Here is a 25,493-nt window from a genome sequence, read left to right on the forward strand (position 1 = left end):
GTATACAAGGGATTCCTAGGCTATCACTGACCATACTAGGAATGGAAGAAATATTCACTATTAATTCCCAAAAACCAGGAAACCTTTAGATAGGAAAAACAACTGAAATTATTTGTCCTCATATGTGAGGATGAAATAGTCAAAGCCTGACATTTGTAGGCTGGATTCCTTTTTAGCTTCAGCAAAGAACCTGGATCATGAACCCTGAAACCACATCCTCAAGAGCCCTCTATAAACTATGTATTTCTCAATATGCAGAACCATTCAACCTAAGCATTTGTGCACGGCACTGGAGAAACATTCTGCTCAATGTAAAATGCATCTAATTCCTATTTACAAAGCTATTTTCAAAATAATTTTGTTTACCAGAAGGCTTTAGAAAATGTGCAAAAAAAATTAACCAAAATACAGAATTGGAGAATAATATCTGCTTGTTTTACAACAACAAAACTCCACTAAGAATGATAACTATACAGATAGTTCATACTAAAAGTAATTGATCCATTAGTGTGTAGGTTTTACATCTGATGATATTCCCTGTTTAATGGGTTTTCTCATAAGCAGATGCTGCGTTGACATCCTTTACAGAAGCCACAGTATCCAGCTATCAGGAACAAAGGTGGCTAAAGTCGAATGGCAGAAGAAGTAAAATTAAAGCCCAGATGGACTTAAAACGGTCTCTGCAAACTGAAGACGTAACAAGTTGACTCCTACATCCCACTCCTAGTTAACGCTTAAGCAAGCATTCAGAATCTAAAGCAGATAAACAGCTTGCAAAAGGAAAAGATGTGTCTCCTTAACAGAAACCAATGAATGCAAAGGTGAACGAAGCACATCATTCCTTAGAAAACAATACACAGTAAAAACATATTTTGGGTTGTCTTATAGAACCCCCTTCTTTACATTCTGTTCTCTATAGTCATGTCAGCATGCTCTCACACACATATTGTTCTGTACTCATAAAGACAGATTCACAAAACATATGGCAATAATAAACATACTGCTCTGGAAAGCACCAGTGCAAGGAAGGAGATGTTCTATACTGTCCTTTGGCTCAGAGACTATGGAAAAGGTACTTCTTTGGACTATAACTCCCACATTGAAAAACTACATAGCAAAATGTGGTGCAGGTTGCCCCTCCTGCACAAAGTTTTTGTAGTTTAATACACTTTTTCCAGGTTTTTATGATTGAACCAATTAGGAAATGGCATTTAAAACCTAGGAACAAAAACTGTGCAATTAAAGAACCACTCATGGTAAACCCTGGAATACTCAACAACAACAACAACTACTACTACTTTATTTTTGTATCCTGCCTCCATTTCCCCACAGGGACTCGGGGCAGCTAACACAGGGCCAAGCCCAAATTTCCACAATGCTATAAGATAAAAAATATAATTCAGAGCAAAAACAAGTTTAGCTGTGTTATAGAAGGTTAGGATAATTTAACTGCACAGAAATAAAGCATAACCAATTTATTTTATAGTCCATTTCTTATGCAAGAAAGATATAATCAAAGACTTTGAATTTAAAAATGTAAATTCAGATTGAAATAATATGTCATATCCTGTTGTTTATTATACTTATATGGCTTCAAGCTGTTTAGTTTTACAGTGACAGCATATTACAGCAGAAAAGCTAGTGCTTCTCAAGTCAAGTAGGTAGTCCAAATAGGAAAAAGAGGGGGACTTATTTATGGAAAAAGAGAGGCATATGTTGGTAGCATGGTCTAAGGAATCTCTTAGGATGAGTCTGTAAACTGTTGGAAAGAAATTAAAGAGAAACTACCAATAAGGCCAAAAACGTTAAAGGGAAGACAATACAGTTCCATGAAGTTCTGAAAGATGAACTTCACATGAAAGCTTTGCACAGGGACTAATAAAATGACTTGCAGGAAAATTGGTTTAAAATGTTTTACCAATGGCATTTAACACCTAAAAAACTAGGATTAATGTATAAGAATATGCAAAAGAAATGCTGGAAATGTAAGATACAAGAAGGAACTTATTTCCATGTCTGGTGGACATGCCCAGAAATGACGAAATTTTGGAAGATGATACATCAAGAAACACAAAAATACTACAAAAAATATTTCCTATGAATCCAGAATTTTACCTCCTAGGTTTAACAGAAAACATAACAAACTTTAACAAGAATGATGATAAAATCTTTTCATACCTATCCACGGCTGCAAGAATAACCTTCGCTAGAATGTGGAAAGGAGAAGAAATTCGAACAAAAGTCTGATTTGAAAAAAAATAAATTTATGATATGGATAAGTTGACATGCCTAATGAAAGTAAATAGAGGTAAACCAATAAACAAAACAGATTGGAGGCTTTTCGAAGACTAAAAAAGAAAGCAAAGGACTAAAGAAAACAAAAAAGGAGTACATGAGGGAAAAAAATAAAAATAATAAAGAGACCAAAATTTGAGCAATAATTGAAATCATAAGAATAACATCGCTATAAGTAGAAGAAAACGGAAGATCACAAAGACACCTATCCCTATTCAACCCAAACCCCCCTAGTGGGTTTTTTTTTGTATGTGTGTATATTAGCCTTTTCTACTCCTTTTTTTTCTCTTTCCTTTCCCAATCTCTGAGCCCTTTCCCCCCATATTTTACTCATATGTGTATCTAAGAAAACTTAATAAAAATTTTTTTTTATTTTTTTTTAAAGAAAGCTTTGCACAGGGACTGATAAAATGATGCATCTAGGCAATGCTGTAACTGGGAGCCTTGCAAAGTGTTGTGGGCTCTTTGAAGCACATCTTCCGCTGGTTTGGATGCTGTAATTTGTGGCAGTGCCTCAGTCAAAGCTGCTGGATGGCCAAAGGTTTCGCTGCATGAGGCCAAAGGAGCAAAACTGGCAGCCGACAAATCACTCGGCTGGCTTCCTCCCACAAAAACCGAGGAGGAGCAGCTCATTTAGGCACATGCCTGCTGTCTTAAATGAATTGTGAATTACAGTCACTGTATGGAATGCAAACTGCACTAGAACGTCCCATTTCTAATTGCCATGGCAACTAATTTAGATCAAAAGATGAATGCAGATATAGAGGAGGCGCATTGTCTCAGGTTCCTGCTAGCTTTAAGGCAACCAGAAGAAGGCCCCAGACACAGGCTCCAGGTATGTGATCCATAATTTATTGCCTTCTATTGTGTTGTCAGTGTTCCAGCATAGAGCTCCGACAACTCAACAATCTCAAGGGCCACTAGGAAAACAGCACAAGCACAACACCAGGTGAGAACACACATTACAAAGGATTTGCTACAAAGGATGGTTGCGGCGGGAGCAGCACCTGACAGGTAAATCTGGGCCTTGCTCATCAACAGGATCGGCTGTCTTTCCATCAGTGTGAAATCTCTTGATTGACTGGTTTATCTTTATAGTCAAGATCAATTCAACAGAAACAGCAGCCAAGGACAAACAGAGAGTAAAACTCCCTGCAGGAAAACAAGACAGGAATTTCATCAGATTAACCATCAACTGGAAAAACACAACTTAAGTGTCAATTTACTGCAGAAGTGGGAAAGTAAGAACCATGGACAGTGATTCCCAAATGATACAAAATTGTATATGCTTATTTTTTTGTTTAAAAAACATCCTTCGTGTCCTCTGATACTCTATGCTACAAATGGAAGGAAGGTGCCTTTGCATAGAAAATGCCTTGGTTCTGACCCAACATGGTTCTTCCTGCATAATTTTAATGTTTTGTTTGTGGGAGCATCCCATACTTTAAGAAGCAAAGAGCAATCAGGAGTCCCAAACATCCACACAACAACAACAACAACAACAACAAGTTATTCGTATACTGCTCTATCTCCCCGGAAGGAACCCGGGGTGGTTTCTGTTGCAGATTGTAGATGATAGATAGAAGCTCTTACGTGTGCCCATGAATCCTGCAGAATGATGCACCACTCAGCTTTGCTGAACAAATAACACAAGAACTTTTACTAAATCCAAGAGATCAACAGAACAATGGTATTTATTTATTTATTTATTTACAGTATTTATATTCCGCCCTTCTCACCCCGAAGGGGACTCAGGGCGGATCACATTATAACACACATAGGGCAAACATTCAATGCCCATAAACACATCAAACAGAGACTGAGAGACACACGCAGAGGCAAGTTAACCTTCTTCTGAGGGGATGTTCGATTCTGGCCACAGGGGGGAGCAGCTGCTTCATCATCCACACTGACGGCACTTCCTCATTCCAGGTCGTAAATTAGTTAATCTTGCCTCCCCACTTTATAAGTGGTACCTTATCTCCTACTTGATAGATGCAACTATCTTTCGGGTTGCTAGGTCAGCAACGAGCAGGGGCTATTTTTTATTTTTAATTGACGGGTGCTCACCCCGCCACGGGCTGGCCTCGAACTCGTGACCTCATGGTCAGAGTGATTTAAGGCAGCTGCTCAACAGCTGCGCCAGAGCCCGGCCACTTAACAAAGTGCACTAGTCTATTACTCAACTTTGCTGTTTTTAATTCTGTGTTTTATTAAGTGAGTTTTTATTTTTATAGGTTAATGTTTAATTTTATAATTGGTGAATGTTTTTGTTTACTGATGTATTGTTTATTGTCACTGTTTTTATCTGATACTATCTGTGAGCTGCCCCGAGTCCCCTTTGGGGGAGATGGAGGGGTATAAATAAACTACTTCTTCTTTTTCTTCTTCTTCTTCTTCTTCTTATTATTATTATTATTATTACCATAGTTCCTCTGACTGCTTACATAAATCAGCAGTCGTAAGCAGTCGTTCCTTAGTCCATAAATCTGCTTCAGTGAAGATCAGCTGCAAACAAGGCCTCTGAAATAGTCAGGCCTCTCTGAGTACAGAGCCATTTTCCTTCCAGCCAGTACTCCGTAGACTTGCGCACACACGCACACACTCAAAGAAACCTGTTCAAACTGGTTCTCCAGCAGCAGGACAGCAACAGTTACAAATCAATTCCCAGGTCCTTGCAAACTCAGCCAATTGGCTTCATGCATTTGATTTTCCAGTTAACACACATATAGTATCTTATAGGTAAAGCAATCAATACCAACACAGAAGAATATACATCACAATATAATAAAAAAATAAACCTAGTTACTACTAAAACACATATACTCATTTAAAATTTGAGAATTAAAATGAGTCTCAGAACTATTCCATTGGGTGAATTCAGCTACCAATGGTCAGAATTCCAAGGTGGGCCTAGACAATTGCGAGAGGCTGGGCCAGGGCTCATGCAGTGAAGTAACATAGAGCCGGGGATAAGTAAAGTGCAAAATGATGGCCAGAATAAGGCCTCGGTTACTTGGTCTCAAGGCCTGCTGAGCAGCTGTAAGATGACAAGGCTAGTGCAATGAGGTACCATAGGGCCAGGGAAGTAGGTAAAGTGCAAGGCCAGAGTTGGGTCTGAGATTAATCGTTTTCAAAGGCCTCCTGGAGCCACCAGGTTTTCAGGTCCCTGCAGAAGGAGGACAGTGACGAGGCTTGTCTTATATCTTTTGGAATACAAATACAATACAATACAAACAAGAGACTGATGCACTGACCCTACTCGTATCTTCAGCATGCCATTAAATAATTCAGGGGAGTTGGAGATGATCCAGCCAATATGAATGACAAGCTCTTGCTGGAGAACAGCTTCCCTCTCGTCCTGCAAATTGCACTTGTTGTAGATGATGTCCTTAATTGCGCCGGGAGACACGGGATTAGATATAATTTCTTCTTCCTGGCCAAATGCCCCAAGAGTCACCTAAAGGAATACGTTAACAGCAATTAGAGTTTCAGCCTGAAAAAAGAAAACAATAAAGGGTACCTTATTCATTATACCTTCCCGACTCAACTCTCTGTGTTTGCATTAGGACCCAATATTGGAGAGGATAATTAGCTTGGTGCATTAAGTTCACAACCGATGAGTAAATGGAGCTTTGCAGGCCACTTTTATTAACACAGATTTTGTAACAAAAAAGAAGTATCGCCTTTAAAGGCAGAATAATGACTTGGCAAACTGCTTGTTGAATAAGAGACTTGATCTGCCCTGTTACTTCTTTATGATTAAAACTTCCATTAGGCCTGTACGGTTCACAGACTTCCCCCGGACAGAAGTTACATCCTTCGACAGCAAGAAATGGCTGGCAATGCTGCTCTGTCCTTCTCCCTGCTTGTACTGTATGAGATGCATAATGGTATGACCAATTCTGATGCTACCAAAATCAAATTCACATGTAAGATATGAGGGTTGAATGAAAAGTAATGCCTCCACATTCGTAACTCCTCAACAGATGGTAGTCCTGGTATGCGGCAGGTACTGGCTTGTTCAGTAGACTCTCCTCTACAGTTCCATTTGGCGGGAAGCCTTTCATTGAACTGTTACATTGTTAAAGTGCGAAGTATGGAACCCTGCACAGATGGTCGGTCAATGTGATTTAAGCAACGTGCAGTCATTGAATTCTTGACAGAAGAAGGTGTCACTTCAAAGGAGATTCATCCGAGAATGCAAGCTGTTTATGGTGATTGTGTTGATGTGAGTCCTGTGCGTTGTTGGGCGAGTAAGTTTAAACATGTTGAGGTGGGAACATCTGACTTTGCATGATAAAAAGAGTTGGACATCCCGTGACAGCAACCACTGAGTTTCACAAGCAAAAGGTTGACAGATTGATTCAGGATGATCATCATATCAGTAAGAAAGAAATTTCAAGCATAATTGGCATTTATTTTACAAGAATGTATGGGTCACATTATTGCTTTGTCTATCAGAAGATCTATGTACGATGGGTACTGTGAGACGCTGGTTGTGGAAACAGAGTGTCGACTTCTTCAGTGACGGCTTCAGAAAACTTGTTCATTGTTGGCAGAAATGTATCCAATTGTCTGGTGATTATGTGGAAAAGTGAATAGTGGTAGTTAAAGAGCACATTCTAAGGATTATTTCTACGTTTGATTTATTAAAATATTCCCATCCAAACCGAAGTAACGAAGGTGGAGGCATTACTTTTCATTCAACCCTTGTACATAGTATTGTATTAATGCAACATGTTAGATCAATTAATTGTACCTATAACTTTACGTATCTATTCCTACATACAAAAACATGCACACAACCCACTGCCTGGAGTCAGTGCAGTCATAACGCTGCCTGTCCCTTTGACCTGCTAGTGGATCATGGTCTCCCCAACCAATAAATTCATTACTTCCACCTTACTCGAGGTAGTCCTTAACTCTGCACAAGTGTTAACTATGGGATTTGTTGATGCCAACCAGACTTCTTTCTTAATCAGGAGCTGAAAATGAGATGGGAGCACAGCATCCCAGAGGCAGTTTCACTAACTATTGTCAAGAGACAGGCAGCATTACATCTTCACTGGCTCATTGACCCAAGCAAATGAAACAGAAAGCGATTCAAAAGACACAGCCAAAGCAGATGACAACAAACCACCAAACCATGCCATATAGAAACAGGCTTATCACAAGTTATTATGCAGTAATGTGATGACGAGGAAACTGTGATGGAATCCACGATGATGGATTGAGATAGCAAAGAGTTCTGAAGCCACACTGCCTCCCAGAAGGGCATGCTGCTAGTATGACATCCACAGTTTTGCAAACACACCAGCTCAAATGTCACTTCTAGGACATGTTCCTTTGGTTTAGAAATGCCTGAGGTGCCTATCAAAACACCAATGATTTGCCTATTTTCAAAACACATTTCCTTATCATAATGGACTATCCATACTTTTGATGTGATAAATTCTACAAAGTCTGGACTCTCTACAACTTATATAAGAGAGCACTGTTAGAAAAATTCCATTAGCATATTCAAGTGAAATTAAATGTCAAAAGACGTGCCTCCAATGACCCTGACCTTGTTAATCTTGATACATTGGCAGAGGCTAAATTAACAACTTATAGAAGTTGATAGAACTAGTATGCCTAAAACTGTATTACTTCTCTAGCATTTCCTTTGAAAAAGGCCATAATGAGAATGGCACAATGTGAGATGCCCATCACTCCAGGGAAATGTTTTTTTATTATCAAAATCAGACTTGAGTATTAAAACTATGCTTAAAAACCTCCCAAACCTTAGAATCAAAGTAAAGCACCACCACTATAGGGCTGGCAGAATTGCTTGAAGTATCATTTTTTTCATTAGATGCATGTTTGTTTTGGTTTGCTGTATATGAATTATAAATGAATGCCATCTTCCTATATTCATCTACTCTTGAGTGGGGGAAATGCTGCAAATTTTGGGTACCCAATGGTTGAGTGTCCAGCCCAGAGTAAGTTTTTATTTGAAAGCGCAACACTGTATTTAAGGGAATGGATAAATCTCTGGGAAGTAGTTCCTGTGACAACATTAAGTGCTACAGTAGAGTCTCACTTATCCAACGTAAACGGGCCGGCAGAACGTTGGATAAGTGAATATGTTGGATAATGAGAGATTAAGAAAAAGCCTATTAAACATCAAAATAGGTTATGATTTTACAAATTAAGCACCCAAACATCATGTTATACAACAAATTTGACAGAAAAAGTAGTTCAATACGCAGTAATGCTATGTAGTAATTACTGTATTTACGAATTTAGCACCAAAATATCACGATGTATTGAAAACATTGATTACAAAAATGCGTTGGATAATCCAGAACGTTGGATAAGTGAGACTCTACTGTATATGCATGCGATATGAAGGAACGAGTCTTATTTTTTTTATATTGTTTTGCACCAGGGTAAATTTTCAGCTCTCTTCCTATATCATCTGAGGCTGATAAAACCAATTTCAGACTCATATAAAATGTTTAACTCCTATTTAGGCTCCACTCAAAATTACTTTGAAGGCTTCCATTAAGATCAGAGGCAGGGAAACAGAATTCCGTTGGCCACAAGGAGACCCAAGTCTTATATTTATGTCCTTCAGGACCCCAAATGGAAAAAAATTACATTAAAAACACATCCAAATGCAACAGTTCTTCTATCTACTTCTCCTGCCGCAACTCCCAGACAAAATGGAAACCGAAAGGGATGTGATCAAAAGTAATGTTAAAAAGTGTGTGAAAACTACCTACCTCACTTCAGCACTCTCAATTTAGATGGTCAATGAATGTCTGAGGATTTCACAATTTATATTTCTCCTTTGCACTGATTTTGGATAAGAATTTGTTTCAGGGAGCGAGGAGCAGATACAGCAAAGAAGCACAATTTGTGGTGTGCCACAAGGAAGGCAGAAAATGGTTCCATATTTGAAGTTTTGCAGTATGACTTTCTGAATCATGGGGAATCGCAAACTTCACTTTAAAACAGAGCAGTAAATAACCACTGCATCCTTATTATCCTTGTCATACCCATTTTCTCCTCTTGCAGCCCTTTTGATACTTTAGTAGTAAAGACCACAATTACTATAAGACAGGGGTATGTCTTATCCATATTTCGCTACATAAAGTATTAGGCATACTGGTGATACATAATAACAAAATAGTGGATTACATCCAAATTTAGACCAAAGTAGAGCACACCCATTCAAATGAATGGAGTTTGTTAGTCACCACTTATACCCCAAGGGTAAGGAAATTTATTTTAGGCAGAGAAATTGATACAATAAAAGAGCAAAAGTAATCCATTAGCTATGGTTCACAGGGAGCTACTATAATACTTGTGTTGATTTTACAGAATAGAAAGCAATTCTTTAGATCTGATTAAGCTAATTTTAAAAAGCCTATTTTTAAAGAAAGCATGCAAATGACTTTAGAAATCTAAATCTCATTTTTTTCCTGATTAACAATTTGGAGGAATACAGACTTACCTGTTTGCCCTGAACTAAAACATTAGTAATAGACGGTGCAAGGCTGTCCACTAGTTTACATAAATGACTCGCTGCGAAGCGTACAACAGACCTGAGGGCAGAAAACAGAGCAATCCAGCTAGAAATCAAGCTCTAGTTTCATGAATCCGAGAATCTGAATGAAATTTTGTTGTCCCATTTTGATCCATCCCCAAATACTAAACATTTCAATAAGTATATGGTATTTTATATTCAAGATGCATCTTTGTAAAAGATATTTGGGGGGAAGGAGGAGAGGCTAAATCTTGAATTATCTAACCACTGAAGCAAGCACGGTCTAATGGCTGTGTTGAGAACATGTCTGAACTCATTAAGCTGCATTTTATAGTAGCGGACATTACTGTTTTGTTTGCTGACACTATAAAGCAAGATGTTTGATAAAATTACCTAAGCAACAAGAAAATATTATTTCAGACCTCGTTGATGATTTGCATTCAATAAAAACATTCTCACGTGGGTGTTTGGGATTTTCTGAATACTCAGGCATTTTCAACCAAATTGTATTATTCCGTTTTTGGAAAGGAACCCAAAATGTTCAATAGTTTTATGGGTTCTCAAAGAACTTCCTTACAGAGCAGACAAATGTCTCTTTGTTTGCAGCATAACAAATAGGGCATGCAAAACAAACATCATTTGACAATCTTCTAGACTGAAAAACAGATGCAACATATCACATAGAGACAGTGACTCTGAGCAGCCAATTGTTGGTTGCTCACTTGAAAAAAGCAGACATTTCTAATGGTGGATTCAAATGATACCATTCATGTGGTGAACTGCTCACCACATTATTCCCTTAAAAGATATATCATGGAGTTAATCAATAAATGATATAAAATTAAAATTGATCAGGAGATCATGTGGACAGTGAAAAGACAAGATGAAAACAACGATATTATTCCGCGACTGTTTTATCTCTGCTTCGTAGCATGAATAAGAAACACTTCAACTAAGAGGCAAAGTATATGTTGCAAGCAGCCTGCTGTGAAATATGTCTTGCTGGGCTACACAGCCTCAGGTGGCAAAATGCAAACCTTTAAAAGGCAAAATATCAAACTTCAGATACTTTCAGAAGTATCTGGACTATCTGGTGAGCAAAGGACAACCCTCCTGATGTTGTGATACTTCTCCAGCAATGCTAACCAGCACAGCCAAGAATGAAAAGCACTGCAGTCCGATGTTATTTGAACAAGCTGAACTTTGCTTCCCCTGATCTCAGACATGCTCCTTCACATGGCACTTTTGTATGTGAAAGTGTGGGAGGTGAATTACTGTTACCTGTGTCATCTAGAGGGAATTCCAGAACTTTGGGACAAGCGCTTCCTGCAGGTCAACATGGAAGGAAGACCCTGCTTTCTCAGACCTAGGAGTATTTGAGCACTAGTTCTGATGAGTCTATGTTTATCTATCCACATGCTGATCTCTTTTATGATATAATAATATAACCCAACAGTTGGCCTTCATTCATCCGACCCAGATCAAATGAAGTCATATGCAACAGAACACAACAAGGTGAGGAATGAAGTATCTTCAAACCATCAACCCTGAGATGGATGAATGAAACAAGGAGATCAGAAATAGATTTTTCCCTCAGCATCCACAGTCAAGTTGAGCAGCCCATTCTTGGGAGCACAATGCTGTTAAGCAACATTGTTTTACAATCCTTCTGCCTTGTCACTTGCCTCATTTGGGCAGTTCCCAATGCACATTCCTTGCATAGAGCAGGTAGAGACACAAGCAGCAAAGACTTCAGCAGAACTATCCTCATAATAAAGGTAAAGGTAAAGGTTTCCCTTGACATTAAGTCCAGTCGTGTCTGACTCTGAGGGTTGGTGCTCATCTCCATTTCTAAGCCAAAGCGTCGGCATTGTCTGTAGACACCTTCAAGGCCAACATGACTGCATGGAGTGCCGTTACCTTCCCACTGGAGCGGTACCTATTGATCTACTCACATTTGCATGTTTTTGAACTGCTAGGTTGGCAGAAGCTGGGGCTAACAGCAGGTGCTCACTCCGCTCCTTGGATTCGAACCTATGACCTTTTGGTCCGGAAGTTCAGCAGCTCAGTGCTTTAATACACTGCGCCACCGGGGCCTCCAAGCAAAAACCAGACAAATCCTCATAATATGCAACTGTAAAACTTGTAGCAATAAAGATAGAGAAAGCACTCATGATGCAGGAAGATCTCAATGTTCTGGAATGCCCTCTAGGTCAAAGGACAATTCATATATTAAACCCTTTCCTCAGAAACATAGTCCATCAACAGATAAACCACATGGGGATGTTATTAAGCCTCATCAGTAACAATAGATACCATGCAATGTTTTATATTCATCTGTACAAATAAACCTAAGGAAAGTGAGAAACACGTAAAGTGCTGGGGTTAAAAATGGGCTGCATCTTGTAAGACTGGCCAGGTATTCCTATAGTAATTATTTCAAAGAAAACCCATTATGTCATTGTTTCTTTTTCCTGATGTGGCAGAGATGCAGCAGAATGGAGTGTTTCACATTGTCTAGGACTGGCTTTGTAAATGAAACAATAATGTACAAGGAGGGTTAATAAATGAGTGTGTGGTATTCCACTAGATTAGCACAAAATCCATCCGCCAAATTGATGCTGAGTTCCATGACAACAAAAGCACACACCCTTCAAAATCCAGAGCAAAAAAAATGAAACAAACCCCAATGTAAACAATACAATCAAAATGCAAATAAGCCAGCACATCTAAAGCAGCACTGTTTCAAACCTTGATGCACTTTACCTGCTTCCCATGGACTACCACAGTTGTAATATGAGGGGCTAAAGAGGCAGCAAGCTTCTGAATGCATGCCGCGCTGCAGCGTAACACCAACCTAGATATGGCATAAACAATTACGAAAGAGGAATTCAGAAGGAGACTGTTTCTACGTTGATCCCGTCCAATGTTTAGTGGATAGGCATTTCCAAAAATGGGGTTGGAACTGGAGAAAATGAAGCTGATAGACTTGCTAGGCATGCAGAACTCAGGAGTAAAAAACTTCTTCTTATAGAAATCTCCTAAAGCAGAATGACTATTGAGTGCCAGTGAGGAGTAACAATTTGAGTATCGGATCGGGAACTAAGAGTTTGAATCCCTGCTTGGCCATGAAAACCCATTGCATGATTACAGGCAAATCACATGCTCTCAGTCTTAGAGGAAAGCAAAGACCCTTCTGAATAAACCTCAACAAGAAAACACCATGATAGATTTGCCGTTGAGTTGCCAGAGGTTGAAAACAACTTAAAATAAAGATCAATGTTATTATGAGATTTATTGAAAGTTTAGAAAAGCGTGTTGGCTTTATTTTAAGCACAGCTTTTCCCAACCAGGGTTTTGCAAGAATGAAGGAGGAAATTTCCGTGAATCCCAAAAGTGTATTCCCAAAAGCCACATTCTTCCCAATGTTGTTAGAGACTGAGTTTTATTTTAACAGAGAACAATGATGAGGTTGTTTTGTGTTTTCTGAGCTGTATGGCCATATGTTGCTGTTGCATAACTTCATGAGAAAGGCTGTAGGGACTTCCCTGGTCTCTGTTGATAAAGGTAATGTTGATAGATATAGATAGATGATAGATGGATAGATAGACAGATAGATAGATGATAGATTGATCCCTGTTAATAATGTTGATAGATGAAAAATAGATAGATAAATACATAGATACTGATAGATATAGATAGATAGATAGATAGATAGATAGATAGATAGATAGATAGATAGAGATCAATTGATCGATCAATCGATCCCTATTAAAAAGATTATAGGTAATAGATACATGATAGGTAAATGATAAATAGATCCCTGTTAATAATGATGATAGATAGATGGATGGATGGATGGATGGATAGATGAGATGATAGATAGATAGATAGATAGATAGATAGATAGATAGATAGATATAGATAGATCAATTGATCGATCAATCGATCCCTATTAAAAAGATTATAGGTAATAGATACATGATAGGTAAATGATAAATAGATCCCTGTTAATAATGATGATGGATGGATGGATGGATGGATGGATGGATGGATGGATAGATGATAGATAGATAGATAGACAGAAATAGATACTGATAATGAAGGTGAGAGATGATAGATGTGTTGTTGAAGGCTTTCATAGCTGGAATCACTGGGTTGCTGTGAGTTTTCTGGGCTGTATGACCATGTTCCAGAAGCATTCTCTCCTGACATTTCACCCACGTCTATGGCAGGGATCCTCAGAGGTTGTGAAGTACAGTACCTCACAACCTCTGAGGATACCTGCCATAGACGTGGGCGAAACGTCAGGAGAGAATACTTCTAGAACATGGTCATAGAGCCCGGAAAACACACAACAACCCTATGATTCTGGTCATGAAAGCCTTTGACAACACAGAGAACAATGATTCTTGGGCATGGATCTCCATTTCGGAAAAAAAACAATGAGCACTGGGGAGAGGGGCACTAAACCAGACAGGAGGATGTATGCAAACTATGGACCATATGTAGTCTACCTTTTCTATAGATATTTTGGACTACATCCAACAATCCAACATGGTCAGTGAAGGGCATATAACTCTATGTGACATGATTTTTGTTCCTGGGTTATTAATGTCATTTCCTAATTGGTTCTATCATAAAAACATGGAAAAAGTTAATTAAAGTGTAAAACCATCCTGCAGCACATTTTGTTCTAGTTTTTCAATGAATATTTCATTGAGTCCTAACCGATTCAACATAGCTTGTGCCAGCCACAAAAATGAAGTTTTTGGAGTAGAACTACTTTCAAAGTAAGTACCGCACAATTAAACAGGAAATAACACTTTCAAACCAGGAACAGATTTTTTTTTTCACATGATAGGAACCAATTTTACAATGCCTCAATTAGACAAGGCTTTGGTAACTATGTGAGTACAGGGATAACTTCCCTTTCAATAAAAGATGCTGTAGACCAGGGGTCCTCAAACTTTTCAAGTAGAGGGCCGATTCACAGTCCCTCAGACTGTTGGGGGGCTGGATTATGATGAAATAGTCCAAAATTGGTATTGTTGTTATTGTGCCTTCAAGTCGTTCAGACTTAGGTCAACCCTAAGTCTAAAGTTTAGGACAGAGGCCAGGTCAATGACCTTGGGGGGGCCGCATCCGACCCATGGGCCTTAGTTTGGAGACCCCTGATCTAGACGATCTCATAAGACCAAAGGTAAGCAAAGAGACCTCCAAAGACCATCTAGATGGTTTCATAAGACCATAGGTAAGGAAAGGGATCCTCAAAGACCATCTAGATGGTCTCATAAGACCATAGGTAAGGAAAGGGATCCTCAAAGACCATCTAGATGGTCTCATAAGACCATAGGTAAGGAAAGGGGCCCCCAAAGGCCATCAAGACAATCTCATAAAACCATAGGTAAGGAAAGGCACCCTCAAAGGCCATCTAGACGGTCTCATAGGACCACAGGTAATGAAAGTGACCTCCAAAAGCCATCTAGATGGTCTCATACAGCCGTAGCTAAGCAAAGAGACCTCCAAAGACCATCTAGATGATCTCATAAGGCTATAAGTAAGCAAAGAGACCTCCAAAGACCAGGTAGACAGGTCAACCCTAAGTCTAAAGTTTAGGGGCCAGGGAAATGACCTTGGAGGGCCGCATCTGGCCCCCGGGCCTTAGTTTGGGGACCCCTGCTGCAGACTAACAAAATAAAAATGGCCAGCAGCAGTATGTTGCCTTGGAAGGATCTAGAGGCATCTGGGCAGCTACTGCTGTAAACAGAAGGCAGACAGACCCAAAGATGTAATTGTGATAATCCTGGGTGCTCACTGGATTACTGAGAGCCTATCCATTTCCTTCGATCCCGACTGAAAAACGTTTCCCAAAGAAGATTGCTAGACTCCTTTTATCACTCAGTGAGAGTGAAGGAGATATTTATTAGGTGCTCTAATCAAAGCCTGATGGTTGAGAAGAGGAAAGGGAAAGAGCTGCACCGGGGACTCGCTAGAGAAAGTTCTAAAGAGAGTGGGGCGAATCACTGACGTGAAAAAAAAGCCCATCAAAGAGATCGTAACTGGATGGGAATTGCAGGTGACGTCCATGGACTCCAACAAAATAATAGATCTTTTTAAAAGCTTCATAAATGTAATTTAACAGTCGACTAATTTCTAGAGCAGCAAAAAGGGGTCTGTCGCATCTCACTCTGCAGAAATCATGCAAGTTTTAACAGCCCCTCTAATAGTACAAATTGACTGTTACAATAATGCATTCTTCCTGAGTTATTTGTACTCTCCTCTTCCTTTCACTGTAATTCCTTGTCTTGGTTTCTCTTTGGACAGTATCAGTACAATGTACTTGAATCTCTAAGAATCAGGGGCCAAAAGAAAAGGCTTCCAGATGTTCTAACCAGGCTCTAAGACCCTACTTTCCTTTTCTTGCAAATTCAACATGGGCACAGAGCTTGACGTGATATGATATATTATTAAGATTCGTGCATTAGAATCCCAAATTATGAATCTCTTATGAAATCAGTCTGAATATACTGACGTTAGCTAGAGAAGCTTCAAAGATAGACAATAGAGAATTCAAAAATGCCAACATATCAACAAGAAGCTGAAAGACAGGGAATACAAACCAGAGCTTTTTGCTGCCAGCTTTTCGATATATTCGTTCAATATGATCAGAGACGGTACCTAATTCACAAATAAAATGAAGAAGACACAAAAAGAAATGGAGTTAAACTACAGATTATAATGAATTTGTACAGTACATTTTAATGCAGAGAGGCAGGTTATATTTATTCACTATGCTTAAGGCAGCAAACTAATGATTCTTTTTGCTCCCATTTGTTTGTGCAGGTGTTTAAATATCCATGTTTATGTTATTCACTTCATGGGAAATATTCGGTTTCTCTTAACAATAATAACCCACAGTGCTCCCCTTACAGTCTATATGCTAATACACAGTTATTGAGTTTAACTCTAGCTGAGTAGTTAAAATACGAATATTAAATATTTGCATGGAAGCTTTCTGCAATGATGGCTTGTGGTTGTTTTGAGATTTTATGCTAACAGAGCAGTAGGTAAGCCTTCTCCTAAGCTCTTATTTGCACAGCTTTCTAGAACTGGGCCACGAGGGTCATTTTCCTGGATTTTGTTAGATATGCAAAAAAATTGAGCAACCTGATGCATTAAATTACCCAATTGCCATGAATCCCAGTACAAGCATACATTGTAACTCTGCAGAAGAATTTCAAGATGACATTTTGCTCTAGTTTTTCAATGAATATCTCAGAGTCTCAACCAATTCAACATAGTTTGTGGCAGCCACAAAACGAAGTTTCTGGAGTATAATGACTACTTTCAAAGTAAGTACTGCACAATTAAACAGGAATAACATTTTCAAATCAGGAACAGGATATTTTTCAAATGTTGTTATATAGTGAAATGACATTCAGGACTGGATTATCAGTAGATCACCAGGCAAACTGCTATAGCCCCTTCCCTGATTAAAGGCATATCTTGCTTTCTATTATTCCCCATATACTTCCTGAACTTCCCAGTGTTGTTGCGGTCGTCAACATTTTGTGTATGACTTGAAAAATTGAATTAAATTGTATATGTTAGTCTCACTGAAGCTGCATAGCTTCATGTTTTAATATACAATGACTTTGTGCTGCTGCCTAATTTTATTGATAGTTATTTGTTTATTTAATTTCTATGTTATAGCTAACACCAGAGCCTTATTTTCTTTATTTAAATAATAACACGATGTAACACGATTTTTGTTCCTGGGTTATAAATGTCATTTCCTGATTGGTTGTATCATAAAAATATGGGAAAGGTTTATTGAACTGCAAAAAAAACCCCTTTGTTTTTGCAGGAGAGACATCCAGCAGCATATTTTGCTTTAGTTTGTCAATGAATATCCCAAAGAGTCTTGACAAATTCAACCTAGTTTGTGACAGCCACAAAAATGAAGTAGAACGATTATTTTCAAAGTAAGGACTGCATAAGGACTACACTTTCAAACCACGAACAGGAATCTTTTTCAAATTCTGTTACATAGTATAACAACAGAAACAACAACACAAAATTGTTTAAGTTATCAAGCTTCCAACAAAATTCATGGTGGTAGATTCTCCTTCTTTGGAGGTTTTTAAACCAATGGCAACCAAATCAGGACTACGTTGCTTGTGTATTTTTGCATGGCAGGATGGGGTTGGACTGGATGGCCTCTGGGGTCTCTTCCAACTCTATAATTCTATGCAGGACTTGCTTTCCGCTGACAGAAGGTGCAAATAATATTTAGCAGCCCCTCCCAACTCTTTATGTAGCATTTTCAGGGGGTTTTGTGGGGAGACAAGGAACCCCCCCCCCTTCTGCCATCCCAGCTCCATGTACCAAAAGCTCCATGCAATTCAATATATTCACCCAGAGAAGTAACAGACACTCTGCAGCTAAAAATCTCTAGCCCAACCTGGCTTCCAGCTTCACCTAAACAGATGAAATCCATCTCCCCCACACACTGCATGCTCAGAATAATAAACAGACATCTGGTGAGTGAACTATTTAAAAGAGTTAATATATTTAATGGTTCATTCCACTCTGCAGTGTACGAACGCCTGTTTCCCATTTGAAAGAGGAAGTGCTTTAATGGAGAGGAAAATAGCAACACCATTTTCACTGTGGATACCCATTATTCATGTTCATCAGTGGATGTGCAAAATTGCCTCCGGCAATCATACCTTCCTTGGTGATGAAATGGGGGCCTTCCCGTTTGAGTAAAATGTTCAGCAGAATCGCTTGGCTCGCGAGGCAATTGCAGTCCTGGCCAAAAAAAAAACATAGCCATTGAGTGTAAATCAATAGCATGGAAACACAAAGGAGAACAATGTAAAGAAAAAAATAGGCTTTCTCTTGGTGTTATATATATATACATACACACATACACACAAACACACCACACGAAAGTGTTTAAGACTCTAAAATGTCAAGCCTCAACCTGATCTCCTATTGGAACTGACAATCATTTTGAGGCTTCTAGGATTCTACAATTTAGGAAAATCATTGTGATTGTAAGGAATTATGATTTGCAAATGATGCCCTGATAATCTAAACAAGGGGTGAGCAAGCTGAAGAGGTCCAAGAGCCAGTTTTGGACATAAAGAATTCATTAAATTCAAGTGAAGCTTTGTAAGAAAACGTCAGATGGTAGAGTGTTGCTGTTCAGAATTCCAGAAATTAAAATTCCACCTGCATCCGGGTTTCTATGGCCTGACTCCTTAGTCAATATTCTGCTCCCATTGAGAATATTTTGTCCTGATTGGACTATTTGGTTTCTTTCTCCCCTTTTGGTGGGAGATGCGACACTTGTGTTCGAGTCCCAAACAAAATTAAAATTCTGAATTTCTCGATTGATTCCTATCAGAGTGCTCATCAAGAGATATTTCAGAGTGAGAACATGAGAATAAGAAGGTTTTCTCTATACATTTTTAAAATATTTATATGTGCCCCCCACTCCATCTGACAATACTTTTCTTTCCATTCAAGTTATATTTTCACTTCCACTTAAATACCATTTCTTTGGGCTCTTTTGGGAGTCATTTGCTCTTCTCAGGCATTCAACCCTTTATGATGATGATGATTATTATTATATTTATTTATATCCTGCTTTTTCTCTCCACAAAGGAGACTCTAAAGTGGCTCACATTAAAAGCATTTCAATGCAATTTAAAAATATACAAATATACAAACATTAAAACAGAATGAAATAGCATTAATATTAAAAACAATTCAGTTAAAAACCACAGCACGTTGGGCTTGTCTGGCTAACTCTATCTTCTTTCGATGTGTGTGAAATTTAGGACTGCATTTGTGTTTGCATGCAAGTAAGGAGTGAGAAACACAGAGAACATATATTAGTATGAATAGCCTAGAATACTGTCTCTGAAATTATTAGGATTATCATTCCTTAGAGTAGGGTTTGTAGCCAAATTTCAGCCCCAAGATCCAGCCTGAGCCACAGCAATCCAATAAAAGGAGTGTCCAGAAACTGATTTTGTGAAAAGATTACGTGTATAGGCAATGCTTCTCAACCTGTGGGTTTTGACCTACAACTCCCAGGAATCCCAGCCAATTTACCAGCTGTTAGTATTTCTGGGAATTGAAGGCCGAAACATCTCAGGAACCACAGGTTGAGAACCAGTGGTATAGGGGAACATCAAGGCATGAGACAGAAATTATGGGGACTTGCATTGATTCCCATACCCACCTTAGGCAAACATTGATTTTGGTAAAATATATGATATAGGCAATCCAAAAAACTGCACAGATGGAATCAAGTTCTCTATTTCCTCTAATATTCTCAATACTTTCCATATTTTCTATTTGTTCTGAGAGACAAAAAGTACAAGAAGAATGTTTCATAGACCTGATAGCTTATGTAGAATAAATCAAACAGCCTGTGTGTGTGGGTGTATCAATTTAAAAAATCATATTGGGCAAATAATGGGCTTCAAGAGAAAAGCACAGACGAATAACAAAAACTTGGGTTTCTTCTCCTATATTCTTACATTTAGCTTCTGAAGAATCTCATAAGTCGGCCTGTTTTTCCAATCATTTGCATTGATATCTGGCTGTTGTTCTAATTCGGTTACATTTGGTGTGCTGGTTTGCCTCTTGACCTTTGAGTGTTTTGGAAGATCGAGCTCCTCAAAACTCTTAAATTCTGGAGGCCTGAAAAAAATGCATGATTGAAGATTGCACAAACCTAGCAAACACATTAAATATTCATATTTATACTTTGCTTTCAAGTGATGAAAAATAAATATATTCAGATAGATGTTTTGAGATGTTTTATTGCAAAATGATTTAAAGTATACCTACTCTTCTGTTTCGGTGATTCTTAAGAAGTCCAGCTGATCAACCACTGCATCCGAAATCAATGTCTAAAATAGAGAAGAAGGAATGAGAGAAAGAAAATAGAAGTTGGCAGCTACATTACTGTTCTCTGTAAATAATAGCTTCCTGGACTTTCAGAATAGCCCAGAAATAATTAAGTGACCTATACAGGAACCTTTCCTTGCTACTAAAACATTACCAGTTTAAAAGAGCCATGAATGAGGGATGGTGATTAGTTAACACTCAAAGGATTTCCTGCCATATTTGTTCACTTGTTTTGGATGGCATATTACCCAATAGGGACTGAATCCTGTTGGTAGTCCTAATTAAAGTAGGCTCACTGAATTAATGGATTGATATTAAACTGGAGTCGACCAATGGATTCAAATAACAAGGAAAATGATTCCATAAACGTTGTTGTTGTTCTTATTGTGGGCCTTCAAGTGTGTTCTGATTTAAGGCAACTCTAAGATGACCCTACCATTGGGTTTTCTTGGCAAGATTTCTTCATGGATTTGTATTTTGCTGAGGCTGAAAGGTCACCCAGTAGCTTTCCATATCTAAGTGAGGGTCTGAATCCTTGTCTCAAGAGTGCAATTCACAAACCACTACATCACACTGGTTCATATTTAATCATTAGAATTACATTTTTGCTGTAAAAGCTATTTGGTGATAAAACAGATTGCCTTGGAAAGTGAAAGACCTTTAAATAGAGCTTGGATGGGCATCTTCAAGGAATGCCATAACTGTATATTCTTACATAGTAAAGGGTTGACCTAGATGGGCCTTGTGATGTCTTCCAACTCTAGATTCTATGATTCTGCAATAGTCACACGCTGAATGATGTATTAATACTTAAATACCACTGACTTGAACTGGTTAATTTTATTTAGGACCAACAATTGGTTTTTGGCCTTTTCTTTTGTTGCAATTTGCTAGCTGGGATGGTTTTATGGTGGGGCTTTCAAGAGAGAAACAGAAAGACTCCATGTATCTCCAAATAGGAACTTCGCTGCCAGGTATCTGGGTCTATAAAATAACCCAAATTCATTGTGACCAGGAATGGAAACTTGAAACTATGTCCCCAGGACACGGGCACTTCAGAATATAATTCAACATTTGTTAGCGTCTTCCTTGGGTGCATCTGCAATTTGACAGCACTTTAACTGCCATAGCTCAATGCTACGGAATCATGGGAGCTGTAGTTTGATAAGACACCAGTACTCTGGCAGAGAACTTCCAGGGTCCAATAGCACTGAACCATGGCAGTTAAAGTGGTGTCAAACTGCATTTATTCTACATGCAGATGCACTGCTAATTTCACCAGTAAGGGTAGTTACATCTGCATTGCTTCTGTCTTGGGAGGTGTCAAATTGTTTTAGATGTCAGTAATTTTGCACTAATCTTTCAAGTTGCTCAAAATAAACAAGAAGGCTTTTAAAGACGTATGAACACCCAGCCTTTTAAACATCATACTTTTTTGGTCTACAACTCCCACCAGCAATGTTTGAAATTGTAAAATAAAACTGAGTTTTTTCTAGCTCTGATTAAGCAGTACTGAGAACGACTAAAAAGGCTGCAAAGAGCTCTAGCAGCATTTATGTAATATACTGTTATACAAAACCATTCTTCACTGACAGATTATACAGATTAAATTTGTATTCTAGCAGGGCTTGGTGAAATAGAAGTGAAACTTTGAACACATATAGCGAAATGCTACAACATGAGACTGAAACAACCATGGAGACACGGCTCCTTGGTGCTTTTATTGCTGATGTTGCTCTTCTCTTTCTAACTTGTATAATCCTTTGAGCACAAATTATGATAAAAGAATTATAGTCTGCAAACGCGGAAAGTATTAGGATGGGGAAACGTATACATTTTGCAGCCAAAACGGATGCAAATGTTTTATGCAAATATCGCAAGCAAAGATTATGCAGCTCTGCAATGAATTAACACCTAAAAACCAAACTGAATATATATCCTGACAAATGGAAAAGCCAAAAGTAAATTATGAACCTGCAGTATATATTCTTTTTAATAGATAATGCATTATCGGCATTTCACCATCTCAATATTTCAGCTTCTCCTCGCCGCCTTAATGAAATGGACAACATCCAAAACATGACAGAGGATTAATTTAGGAAATTAATGTTTAAACATTAGCAAAAGGAAATAAAGAACTATTAAAACAGGAGGATTTAAATGTTTTAATGTTGAAAGATCGGGCTGATAAACCTGAGAAGGGCTCTCACAACCAATTCAAAAATTGCACAGAATCCCAAGTACTGATCCTACTTTGGATGTTTACTCAACTTACCAATAAACTGGTTTTTAAAGTTATTAAAATTTCTCCCAACATTTCCTGGCAAGTATAGAAGGACTCAGAGATAAGTGTGCCCCTCTTTCTGTATATAAACATGGAACAAAAACAGTGCAATCTTTCATTTCTTGTTCATAAGGGACATTTGCTACTTCTTGTTTAGAGAGAAACTGCATTGTAACTGGACTCAAGGAGAATATATTGAAATAAGAAGCTGGAAAAGCAAATTTGTTCTTGTTACTCATGATAGTGTTTTGAAAACAGCAAGTCGATACTATTCATTGCAATGTAAAAAGAGCAATGCATTGCTTTGGTTGCTTTGTCTATTTATAGCTTGTGGGAAATTTGAATTGATAGGAGAATGATGTGAAATAGGAAACTCTGTTAAAGCTGTTCATGAAATGCTTTAATTATTATGAAAATATTCAAGGAAAGGCAACAAATGTAGAGCACAACTGCCCTCTAAGGACCCTGAAATAACCCAGCTATATTAAAAATGACACTGGAATACTCTTAGTGATGGATGTCTAAGAAAGTTGGCTTTTACAAAATCTTGCTTTAAAAAAGGCATGCAAATTCCCCTGTTATGTGTGGGAACAGTAAACACATGTTCATACATAACTTATTTATAATGCTAAATTAATACCGTCAGGATGACCAAAAAGTAACTAATTTTAATTAATGCCGCCAGGACCACCAAAAATAATTAAAGATAATTAATACCACCAGGATCACTTTGATTACATTATGTAACAACATTTGAAAAAAAAATGTTCCTGGCTTGAAAATGTTATTTCCTGTTTAATTGTGCTGTCCTTACTTTGAAAGTAATTCGTATACTCCTGAAACTTCATTTCTGTGGTTGCCACTAACTATGTAGAACTGATTGAGAGAGACTCTATGATGAGATATTCATTGAAAAACTATAGCAAACTGTGCTGCAGGATGTCCCACAAATACAAAGTGTTTGCAGTTTAATACACTTTTTCAATGTTTTTATGATAGAACCAATTAGAAAATGACATTTAGAACCCAGGAGCAAATGGGCTGATAGGCATTTGAATGGTTCTTCCAGTTTTCAATATTCATGGAGTAATGATTTCAAAAAGCATCTTACCTGCAGCCTGTCCACGTGCACTTTCACTCCCCCAACAACACCTTTCCTGAAGTCGGCAAGCATGTCAAGTATTGGGTTGAATCTGCTCCCCCTGAGGGTTGAAGCAAAACCATGCTTCAATACAGCAAGCTCTGAGCTCAACACAGAAGTATTAAACTTTATAGGCATATATCAGCTTACCTGATATTATCTTCCCGAATCAGAACAAGGAACAAGGGGCGGCCGTGCATTTTCCAGTACTGTTTAATGAACTGCAAAGTGTTCTGCACAAACAGAAGAACAAAACAGGCTCTGTAGGTTTGTTCTTAAGCTGAATTTGCATGTAAGTTGGAACAGGTACATCTTTTAAGTGTAACTCCAGCCATACACACATACATTTAGGGAAGGGGTTAAAACCCTTGTGGTCTTTGTTTTGCTATCTGTGCCCCTGTTCAGAAGATTTCACCTCACTTTCTGTCCCTGTGAGAACTGGATTTTGAAAAATTGTGGAAATAAGGATTAGTGAAAAAGCTTCAGTGGAGACACCTTTTCCCCATGATAATAACTTTCAGGAGTGAATTTCCCTTCCTGTTACTTCATGTTGTCTCACCCCCGTTCTTAACTAGGAGTTGCTTGTAAGTCAGATTTTGTCATTTGAGAACTGCTTGTACAAGTGTGAGAACCAAAATGGCCATGGCAACAGCTTTGTGTGAGTATGTGTGTGCCTGGGCTATCCCCAGCTTTGCAAATACATCTATATATTGTTCACGAATATGGCACTTTTCAAATATATCATTGCACTTAAAATGCACACACACACACCTGAAAAATCCCACCTATAATGTATGGTAAGTCATTTTGTTGTCCACCACATTTGTACATTTTGTGTCACAGCATCATATAATGGGAATTTTCTATTTCTCCGTCGTTATTTTAGACCTAGTGCTATTGTACACTTAAGAATTCATAGTGTAAAGATGGTTTTAGGTTTTTGTATTTACTACCAAGTGGAAAAAAGAAGCTGCAACTCACCTTATGGCGATGTTTGATTTACATTGATCTGAAAATAAACCTACTCTATAAGGGAGGTGTTTCTGTATTTCACAAAACCAGATGGAGCTATGTCTAAGGATGCTTTTGTGACATAGAAATCACACCTCTGAAAAAGTCTTCTCTAAAGCACACCATTTCCTTATGCCAGTCCAAAGAAACAACAGGATGGTACAGAGTAATAACATTTTGTCTGTCTTGTTTCTGAAACAACTTGAGCCACCAGATGCTGGATGCAGCTCACAAGGGATGGCTTCAACTGCTATTTTTCCAAGCAGTTCAAAAGAAGGCCACTTATTGTG

At 38.3% G+C, this 25,493-nt stretch overlaps 1 protein-coding gene across 7 annotated transcripts in view; it reads right to left on the reverse strand.

The window, feature by feature from the left end:
* The window catches only part of phkb (phosphorylase kinase regulatory subunit beta), a 196,762-nt gene that overhangs the window by 26,880 nt on the left and 144,389 nt on the right, over positions 1-25,493 (reverse strand). For 6 of the 7 annotated variants that reach the window (XM_062962009.1, XM_008113900.3, XM_062962008.1 and 3 more), the window contains 8 exons: positions 24,343-24,425; positions 24,163-24,253; positions 20,708-20,769; positions 20,395-20,557; positions 18,568-18,649; positions 16,456-16,513; positions 9,800-9,890; positions 5,553-5,755 (listed from right to left, as the gene is read on the reverse strand). In XM_062962009.1, the coding sequence (XP_062818079.1) occupies positions 5,553-5,755; positions 9,800-9,890; positions 16,456-16,513; positions 18,568-18,649; positions 20,395-20,557; positions 20,708-20,769; positions 24,163-24,253; positions 24,343-24,425 (833 nt within the window). Of the gene's footprint in view, positions 1-5,552; positions 5,756-9,799; positions 9,891-12,598; positions 12,690-16,455; positions 16,514-18,567; positions 18,650-20,394; positions 20,558-20,707; positions 20,770-24,162; positions 24,254-24,342; positions 24,426-25,493 lie in introns of all 7 variants that reach the window. The other variant, XM_008113904.3, reaches the window with a different exon arrangement.

The sequence above is a fragment of the Anolis carolinensis genome, unplaced genomic scaffold, assembly GCF_035594765.1.
Source record: "Anolis carolinensis isolate JA03-04 unplaced genomic scaffold, rAnoCar3.1.pri scaffold_9, whole genome shotgun sequence".
In the NCBI taxonomy this organism is placed as follows: Eukaryota; Metazoa; Chordata; class Lepidosauria; order Squamata; family Dactyloidae; genus Anolis; species Anolis carolinensis.